Raw genomic sequence first — 10,795 nt, 5'->3', positions numbered from 1 at the left:
ACACAGTTTTCCTTTCCACCTCTCTCTTTACTTGAAAACAAGAAGAAAAATTAAGAAACACTCTCATTTCTCACTCTTTTCCATATAAAAAGTTGATGAACCTATAAGGGATGCATGTCTCATAAGAAGCCATAAACAACACCAACTCAATACACTCGTTAACTCATCTTGAACTTGTGTTAACGAGAAGATTCGAAAGTTAATCAAATAATGGAAATAAAGTTTGATGAAGATTTGGGGGGTTCTCATGATAATGATCGTCGTCGTCGTCATCATAATCCACATGTCTCTATAGACATGGAGATTCATAAGGTTGAGACACCACCAAAGACAAGCAGTTTACAAAAGTTAAAGGATTGGTTCAAAGAAACTTTATTTCCTGATGACCCTCTTAGGCAGTTCAAAGGACAATCTTGTAAACAAAAATGGTTGCTTGGTTTTCAGTACATTTTTCCTATACTTCAATGGGGTTCTCATTACAACCTTAATCTACTCAAATGTGATGTTGTTGCTGGTCTCACAATTGCTAGTTTAGCCATTCCTCAGGTAAATCTTTGTCTTTTCTTTCGGTTTATTCTATATATTGTTTTCGAAGAAGGACACAACGCAGCCAAAATATGTGTTCGGGTTCTTTGAAAATTAATCCTTTGTGGTTTTATGCTGTTTTTAAGGGTATCAGCTACGCGAAGCTTGCCACTCTTCCTCCTATTGTTGGTCTATGTAAGTACTCATGTGCTTTCATTGGCAGGATTATTGTCCTTTTTAAACATTTATTTATCAAAATTCCAATTGTAAAATGAGTACAACAAGAATCATTGCACCTTTGTTCATGAAAAAAAATGTAAAATAAATTCATGAAATTTGATTGTTCTTTTTACAACTAAAGGTTAGGAACCAATGATTTACCAGGAGTAACATTTTTTCGCCTTGCTTGCGATGCGCGCATATGATGTATATATGTGTGAACCCTCGGGTTGGCAAAAGTGAAATTGCACTAATTTTAACGATATTTTACTAATCTCGTGAAAATAACGTTAAAAGTGGCGGAATGTTAATCAGGCATCATGTGGTGGCATTGATAGCTAAAGACAAGGGTACATGCACCAATCAGCCGATCACCTGATGGTTGAGTGTTATGTGTCTTATGTCCAAGGCTTGATGCAAAACTACTATCGAGCCGGGGGTCTCACCGGAAGCAGCTTCTCTATCCCTATGGGTAGAGGTAAGGCTGTCTACATCTTACCCTCATCAGACCCTATCATAGCGTTGCTGTTGGTAGGATATAGTGAGTACGATGATGATGATGATGATGATGATGATGATGATGATATAGTATAATAGAATTCCGTATACTTTATTCTACACTATCGTATAGCTAGCATAATACATGTTCTACAGTATAACTATACACCGCTTTCGATCATATAGTATGTATATTCCAAACTACAACTATAAAATGAATACAAAACGGTAAGAATACATGTTTGAAGTACAAGTAAAAACAATATTTAAAATAAAATGTAGATGATTATACATAATTGTTGTTGGAAATGGAACACACAACACGAGATTAAACAAATTGTTATTATAAAATCAAGCACACAAATAAAATAAGCGTAACCATCTTTTATATTAAACTCATTCTAATCCTAACCCAACATAAACTCTATTTTAATAAACAAATAAACTCTTAGATAAACCTTATTAGTTAAAGCTAATAACTATCTCTAATTTAAATATAAACTACTTGATAAATAATTCGTCAAGAATTATATATAACCCGTTAATCTTTATCTCCTAATTCAAGATTAACGTCTTCAATTGTTAGATTAATATATAATATAATTATTTTTGTTAAATGATGTAGATTCAAGTTTTGTGCCACCACTAGTGTATGCTGTGCTTGGGAGCTCAAGACATCTATCAGTTGGACCAGTGTCAATAGCATCACTCTTGATGGGGTCAATGCTAAGTCAAGAAGTGTCACCAACACAAGACCCTCTTTTGTTTCTTCAGTTGGCTTTCACTTCCACATTCTTTGCTGGCATCTTTCAAGCTTCTCTTGGAATTCTAAGGTCTATTCTCTCTTCTTAAAACACTGAGTAAACTATGGTTTTTGTCCTTATAATTTGTCCAAATATACGATTTTAATCCAATAGTTTTAAATTTGCGATATTCGTCCCTGTGATTTTATTTCACTTGCAATTAAACCCGACTCCACTAACCTCGTTAATTGTAGTCGTTAAACCCATCAGCGTGTCATTCACGTGAGAGGTAGTTTTGTCCTTTTTCCCCTAAATAAACCCCAGCTCTAATTCGCAAGCCTCATCACATGTGGGGCTGGAGTATATTTTGGGAACAAAAGGACAAAACTGCCCCTCACGTGCTCTTCACGTTTATGGGTTTAACGACCAGACTTAACGGGGTTAGTGGGATTGGGTTTGATTACAAGTGAAATGAAGCCACAGGGACGAAAATCGTAAATTTGAAACTATTGGACTAAAACCGTATATTTGGACAAACAAAAAGGACGAAAACCGCAATTCACTCTAAAACATTTTTATAAAATTATAGTAGTGATAACACTTAAGTTTATAGCTAACTAGCATTGTTAACTGATCCGGCTACTCGAACTAGATCAAATATGTTAATTTGATTTCGTAAATGAGAAAGGACATGTTTCTATATTATATGATTGAATTATTTTATAGAAAAAAAAAACTTTAGGTGTTTAATCAAGTATTTAAGTGTTATAATAGTATCCAGGGTCTATTAAAATTCGGTTAACGTTAGCAATAACCGTAAAGTTGACTACTAAACTTACATAGAATATGTTATTCTTATTTCAGTAGTCACAAGATCTAGACGAATGAAAGTAGGTCCTATTAAAGGACCACCTTTTCCCCTTACAATAGACTATTGTTGTACATAGTACGTCCTCTTGTCACATCAAGTCATTCCATATGTTATACGAGTGTTTGCTTCTTGATTAATTACCTCATGTATATGGGTGTATACCTTTTGTATACGAGTGTATACCATCATATTCATTGTCCTATAATGATGTGGGCCCAAGTGTAGAAGACCGGGCCATGATATTTCTGGAGGTTCAAGATCGCGCTTCCATATGTGCTGCACGAAAATGGGCACAACTTAGGCTACGGGCCTCCGTTTCAAGCGTGCTACCAGTCAAAACGACCGTTGGAACGTGGCCACGTTTTAGTAATATGCCGTAGGCGGGTTATCCCATTTATTTTTCCTAAATAAGCCTTCTAGATACACTTTTGGGCCACTTTTATGTTTTTCGTCTAGTTTATGGTTTTTCTTGGGCTGTTGTTGGGCCTGTGGTTATTTGTTTCGGCCAAGCCCATTTTGGATTTTTATTTAATATGTTAACTTACTTTGTGACTGATCATTTGATCAGAATTGAATAAAAATAATTTGGCTTTTCAAATTCTTGTCTTTTGGGGTCGAATTTGGGGGTTTGGGGAAGGATTTTCACGGGTATTCCAAGAATCAACGTGATTAGCCTTCGGTTTCTAATATCACGCTGCATCATATAAGAACGTATATTTTTAAAAACATTCCATGAGCCATATCACCTATGACTAGTAATTCATAATGTACAACACAATGTAACATGTATGTGATGTTTATATGTGTGTAGGCTTGGGTTCATAATTGATTTCTTGTCAAAGGCTACACTTATTGGCTTCATGGCTGGTGCTGCAATCATTGTATCACTTCAACAGTTGAAATCTCTTCTTGGCATCACACATTTCACTAAAGAAATGAGTTTGGTTCCTGTTATGACTTCTGTTTTTCACAATACTAAAGAGGTATTTTATTTTATACTATATTTTATTTTATTTTATTTTAACGTCTAAGCTACGAGCTGTTACTAGTGTTGTATACGAATTAAACAAATACAAACAAAAGCTTGTTCGTGTTTATTCGTTAAAAAGTAATCTCTTGCCGTTTGCAAACAAAAATACATGAAATAAACTTACATTTACATGTCACAAAAGATATTAAGACTTATTTCATAGTATTTATTTATTTATTTATTCATAAATTTTTCATTTATATTTTCTAATGTGTTTATTGTACGTTAACGTTTGGGCGCAGTGGTCGTGGCAAACAATCTTGATGGGAATCTGTTTTCTTGTATTCCTGCTTGGGGCAAAATACATTGTAAGTATATTTCTAATACATGATGTTTTTATAACTGGACTAGACTGGACCTGTTGGCGGATCAGTTTGGTCAGAAGCCGGGCATGAAACCGGTCCGGCTAAGCCTATCTAACCGTTCCCATTTGAACGGGCCAGTTAATGGTCAGACCATTGAACCGTACCAAGTGGTCAAACCCGACTTCTATTTTATTATTTTTTTAATTTGTTTATCTTTTCTTTAAAATATCTTTTGATGATTCATATTTATTTTTTTAATTTGTTTTATCTTTTCTTTAAAATATCTTTTGATGATTCATATTTGTACTTGAGACGCTCTATTTTATTTAGGGAAATTGGTTTATAATATTTCTCATTATTATATTTATAAGATCCATTTCATATGCCTTGTCACTATAAACTAACAGAGTTAAACCCCAGTTAGTAAAGGATCAGTGGTGGAAAATAGTTTACAAGTTGGGATTGTCACATGCAATTTCTTAGGTAGGTATTATTATCAACCAATACATGAACGTTAAGATTATACTACCCTATCTATACTATATATAATACACCAAATAAGGGCAAATTAAGACACCTTTTAAGGGATTCACAAATCAATTAACATATGGTACAACCTTTAATGCATCTAGGATGAGGGCAAACTTGTCAACAACCAAAAGAGGTTATTAAATAGTTACATCATTGACCCATTCACTTTACTTAACTTTTGTAAATTTTAAAAATAGTTACAACTATAATACTTGATCTTTTACTCTTATATGATTTTTATTTTCATTTTTAACTCAACTCCCCTCATTATTTTTAAATATTAATAACTTTTTCATGTGTTAATATTTTTTTAAGGAAATTATACCATAAAAACGAGCATGTTTTTATCTTTAATTTGAGTATCATATTATTATAGTTTTTTCATTTAAAAAATATCATTTTACGTAGGGGCGTTTGCTGTCTGGTTTTAATGGATTTTAAATTAAACTGTGGGTCGAACCGTTAGTAACCGGTTTTGTCGTCGAAAGCCGAAACGAACCTTTGAAAATTGAAAACGATTGGCCAAAAGTTAATGAAAAAATCAATTGTGAAATCAAACCAATAACCGGTTTGAACGTTTTTCAGTTTCAAATCGAACAACGAACATCCATAAACTTGTTATATGCATGATTACAAATGTATGTGTTTCCGCAGCATCGCGCGGGCACTTGTCTAGTATTATAAACCAATATCCCTTTTATTTATTTAAGTTTTAATATTGTATTAATATTTCAAATTCACACCAAAACATAAGGTATTTCCATATATTGTTTTGTAATATACTATATGTACATTTTATACTTTTGTTTTATTTATGATCACATACGCTTTTGTTGTTCACTCCGGTTATGAAAACATTTGTAATACTTATATTTATGTAGGTCTTTACCAATTTAGTCCATAATGCGTCGTTAACTTCACTAACGATAGTCATAATTCGTAAATCAGAAAATTCATAAAGTCTAACAGTCATTTCAACTTGCTTACAAACTAACAGTAAATAAATCAATGTCTTGCTAATATCTATATATATACTATCTAATAAAATGCTACAAGTTTTGTCACTTGTCACTCCTACGTTAAACCTCACACTTTTTAACAAATTTATAATAGTAAAATAATATTTACCACTCTTAAAATTTATGCTTCAAAATTTGTTAATTTAATATTTACTTCCTATTTTTTTCAAATATTTGATATTTATAATTATCTTTTACTTTAACATTTGTTTTAAAGACTATTGTACAACGACTGTATTAATAGTGTTTAACATGTTAATTGTTTCTCGTATACTGATTATTTATTAAATAGTGTATTTTTAAAAACTACTCATGTAATATACGTGCCTCAAACTACTCGTGTAATACACGTGTCTCAAACTAGTATTAATAATATGCAGAGCAACAAGAAACCAAAGCTATTTTGGATATCAGCAGGAGCACCTTTAATTTCAGTGGTCCTCTCTACCATAATTGTCTTTGTTTCCAAAGCACAAAACCATCATATATCTGTGGTAAATATTTTTTAACAAACTTTATATGCAAAAAAAAAAAAAAAAAAACTTTAATTTATACTATTATATGTGTGAAACAGATTGGAAAACTAGATGAAGGATTAAATCCACCTTCATGGAACATGTTACATTTACATGGAAGTCATGTTGACTTAGCCATGAAAACTGGTCTAGTAACTGGCATCATTTCCCTCACTGTAAGTGTAAAAATTTCCATGCATGACTTAAAACTCGTCATAGCTCGGTATTTTGAAAAGGGTATTTTTGTCTTTTTACATAGGAAGGGATTGCGGTAGGAAGAACATTTGCGGCTCTAAAGAATTATCAAGTTGATGGTAACAAAGAAATGATTGCTATTGGAGTCATGAATATTGTTGGGTCCACCACTTCGTGCTACGTGACCACCGGTAAAATCAGTAAGCTTGTTTAATAAACGAGCCCAAGCTTCACTTATTGTGCTTAAACTGACTCGCGAGCCTAAACATGTTTATTATTTATATAACTTTTATTTAATATATCTAATATATATTTCTTTAAGAATAATTATTATATATTTATATAACTTTTATTATTTATATTTATTTAATATATCTAATATAATTATATATAAAATTATATATGTTATGCTACAATAATATATTTTAATCTCCACCCGATTATCACAGGTGCATTTTCACGGTCAGCAGTGAACAATAACGCAGGGGGCAAAACCGCGGTCTCCAACATAGTCATGGCATTGACGGTTATGGTCACGCTTCTTTTCTTGATGCCATTGTTTAGGTACACGCCCAACCTAGTGTTGGGTGCAATCATTGTCACCGCGGTTATTGGTCTTATCGATATCCCTGCGGCTTACCAAATATGGAAAGTTGATAAGTTTGACTTCGTTGTGCTATTATTTGCTTTCTTTGGCGTTATATTTGTATCGGTCCAAGAAGGACTTGCTCTCGCTGTAAGTGTTCTTATATTCTTATATAAATTTAAGAGTAAACTGCGGTTTTCATCCCTGTGGTTTGTCCAAATCTGAGGTTTTAGTCCAATAGTTTCAAATCTGCGATTTTCGTCCCTGTGGTTCCATTTCACTTGCAATTAAACTCAACCCCACTAACCCCGTTAAGTTGGATCGTTAAACTAATCAGCGTGCCCCTTACGTGATGGGCAATTTTGTCCTTTTTTCCCCAAATACACCTCAACCCCTCACGCGAGGGGGCTTGCGAATTAGGGTTGGGGTTTATTTGAGGGAAAAAAAGACAAAACTGCCGCTCGCGTGAGGGGCACGCTGATGGGTTTAACGACCATACTTAACGGGGTTCGTGGTGTCGGGTTTAATTGCAAGTGAAATGAAACCACAGGGACGAAAATCGCATATTTAAAACTATTGGACAAACCACATATTTGAATAAAACCAAAACTGCAATTTACTCTAAATTTAAAAAAGGGAAAATGACTAAAATAACCTTGTTGACTAATTGGGAAAATAGCCTTTGATATTTTTTAAATGATTTCATCCAATAAAATTTAACATGTGTCCCGAATAAATGTACTTGTGAAACTTGTGTGTTTGTATGAAGTCATCTAATGAAAAGTTGTATGTCATCACATATGGCGAAGACCATCAATATTGATGCGTCACAGAGCACAAACCAATGAGAGTTAAATAGGTGTCAAGATACCAATGTTTTTTAATAAAACATTTCTTTTAAGAGTGGTTATATTCAAACACCAGCTCTTGGTGTGTAAATAAGTCTATATGGCTCGTATAACCCAAATTTATTGACATGCGTACGGAGGTGATAATGTGGCAGCTTTTTGCAGTTTATATGAGCTATATGGACCCGATACGAGTCGTATAGGTTTTCTAGCTCGTATAGCCCACTTAACTCGTCTGACGTATACGAGGCGTATAGGGTCTATACGACTCATATAGACAGCATGTCAGTCTGTACTTTGACCAGGTATTTATAATTATTTTCTAGTCGTATAGATGGGATACGACCCGTACAGACCATGTATCAACTTTTCTTGCTCCAACCATTTAAGTTTTGTGTAATTATAACCAACTCGGATGTTATTTTTAATATTTTTTACTTAATTTTAAAGTAATCTTTAAAAAAAACACCTATACGAGTCAAACAAACATTATACGAGTCATATAGGGGCTATACGGTATAAATAAATAAAAAATTTTAATATTTTGTACTTAATTTTAAAGTAATCTTAAAAAAAACACCTATACGAGTCAAACAAACATTATACGAGTCGTATAGGGGCTATACGGTATAAATGAATAAAACCTGACACTTCTGACCGAAAATGACTCGAGTTTGCAACTATACAAGTTGTATAGACCCTATACGAGTCGTATAGGCTCTCCTGATGTTTGAATACCCTTCATGGTGTGTGTATAGCTCATTCTTTTAAACAAGGTCGAATATAAATAAAATGACAATGGTTATTTTCTTCGTCTAAAGGGTTGTTTTTGCTATTTTCCCTATATAAAATGTTTGAAACAAGTATAATTTATGATTTTTTTTATAATTTTTAGGTGGGGGTTTCTATATTCAAGATGGTGTTACAGATGACAAGGCCTAAAACAATGATGTTGGGGAACATACCTGGTACTGACATATTTAGAAACAAATATCAGTACAAGGATGTTGTCTCAATCCCAGGTTTCCTGATCTTAAGTATCCAAGGTCCCATTGGTTTTGCAAACTCTAATTATCTCAGTGAAAGGTGATTTATTTTCTATTTTTATCCATATAACTTGGATTAAAATTACACTTTTTTATAGGTTAAACTGCGGTTTTCGTCCTTGTGGTTTGTTCAAATCTGCGGTTTTAATCCAATAGTTTAAAATTTGTGATTTTCGTCTTTGTGGTTTCATTTCACTTGCAATTAAACCCAACCCCGCTATCGTCGTTAAACTCATCAATGGGCCCCTCACGCGAAGAACAGTTTTGTCCTTTCATTTCCCAAATGCACCCCAACCCTCACGTGAGGAGGGCTTGCGAATTAGAGTTGGGGTTTATTTGAAGAGAAAAAGGACAAAACTGCCTCTCACATGAGGGCACGCTGATGGGTTTAACGACCAGACTTAACGGAATTAGTGGAGTCGGTTTAAATTGCAAGTGAAATGAAACCACGGGAATGAAAATCACAAATTTAAAACTATTTGACTAAAACCGCATGTTTAGACAAATTATAGGGACAAAAACCGCAGTTCACTTTTTTTTATAATAAAAAGGTCTTAAGTTTGTATTCTTTTAACATTTTTAACGAGTATTATTGATTTTGAATATACCGGCGGAACTATAGGGTGGATATTTTATTATTACGAGTATCTAGAATATGGCTATGAATTTCTGACATGACATGAAACACGGACTTTAAGGTTTGACTTTAGTGTAATAATGTAAAAGGGTTAGATTCAGTTTCGGATCGAACCTAACATGTTCAGGGTAGAGTGGGTTAACCCGTTTTACTTGTGATTGATAAGTGGATTTAATATTTAATATATTATTATCTTTTTAATTATTCATTTATTGTTTCTTGAAGGATTATGCGGTGGATACTAGATTATGAGGAAGAAGAAGCCAACACTAATTCTGATCTCAGATATGTAATTCTAGAGCTCGCCGGTAACTCCTAAATTTCACTTGTTGCATATTTCAATTTCACGAGTCGTTTAGGGTTATATTTTATTTCTAATGGGTCAAACTAGTTGAAAATCGTCTAAAAATATTTTTTTTATTATTATTATTATTTTGTAATTTTCAGCTGTAAGTGCAATTGATACTAGTGGAGTTACGTTTTTTCAAGAGCTCAAAAGGGTATTAGGAAAAAAAGGTGTTGAGGCAAGTTCTATCTTCTATGAAACATTATAATTTCTTTTCTTAATATTTATTTATTTCTAAAATCATCTTTCTAATAAATATATAAGCACGGTGCATATTATTTTAATTGTGATACATAAGACGATTATCAGACTATGTATGTAACTGCTAAAAAGCCTACTTTTTTTCTCTTCTAACCCAACGTACACATGTTTATAAAGTTCTCACAGTTCTCTATTTAAAACTAGTTAAATATTAAAGATTTGAAGTGTACAAAAAGATTAATATACAAGCGTTCTGAATTTGTCATTCAATTACAGCTTGTATTGGTGAATCCGGTTGGGGAAGTGTTGGAGAAACTGCAAAAAGCAGATGGGACAGACGATCTTTTGCAGCGGAACAATCTGTACCTGACGGTTGGAGAAGCAGTTTCGTCGCTATATTCATCATTGAAGGTTGTGTCAACAAACCATGGTTAAAGGAATGGACTATAAATGTGAGGTGTTCCAATTGTAAAATTTATATTCTTGTTATAAATTTTTAGATTGTAGGGTTTTTAAGCCCCCCTCCTAGCGATTTTGCTTTAAAGGGTGGGCCTTGAAGCAACTAGTAAGGTTGCTGCTTTGTGACCTAAAGGACACGGGTTCAAGCAGTGGAAACAACATTTTGCACAAAAAGTGTAGGGTAGAGTTGCGGAAATCAGATCGTGAAGCGATCCCGGTAG

General features: G+C 33.4%; 1 protein-coding gene across 1 annotated transcript; it reads left to right on the top strand.

Moving 5' to 3' along the window:
* Positions 1 to 210: 210 nt before the first annotated feature.
* Positions 211 to 10,550, top strand: LOC143624483 (putative sulfate transporter 3.3). The gene is made up of 13 exons (XM_077095125.1): positions 211 to 546; positions 672 to 720; positions 1,868 to 2,075; positions 3,668 to 3,839; positions 4,129 to 4,194; positions 6,122 to 6,235; positions 6,316 to 6,432; positions 6,516 to 6,642; positions 6,901 to 7,187; positions 8,781 to 8,971; positions 9,794 to 9,876; positions 10,016 to 10,092; positions 10,392 to 10,550. Exons 1-13 carry the CDS (start codon positions 211 to 213, stop codon positions 10,548 to 10,550), a joined length of 1,986 nt encoding a protein of 661 aa, XP_076951240.1.
* The last annotated feature ends 245 nt before the right edge of the window (positions 10,551 to 10,795 follow it).

Source organism: Bidens hawaiensis, unplaced genomic scaffold, assembly GCF_021521415.1.
Source record: "Bidens hawaiensis isolate Kalapana, Puna unplaced genomic scaffold, B.hawaiensis_p1.1 tig00003781_1, whole genome shotgun sequence".
In the NCBI taxonomy this organism is placed as follows: domain Eukaryota; kingdom Viridiplantae; phylum Streptophyta; class Magnoliopsida; order Asterales; family Asteraceae; genus Bidens; species Bidens hawaiensis.
This window is presented reverse-complemented; position numbering and strand designations above follow the sequence as displayed.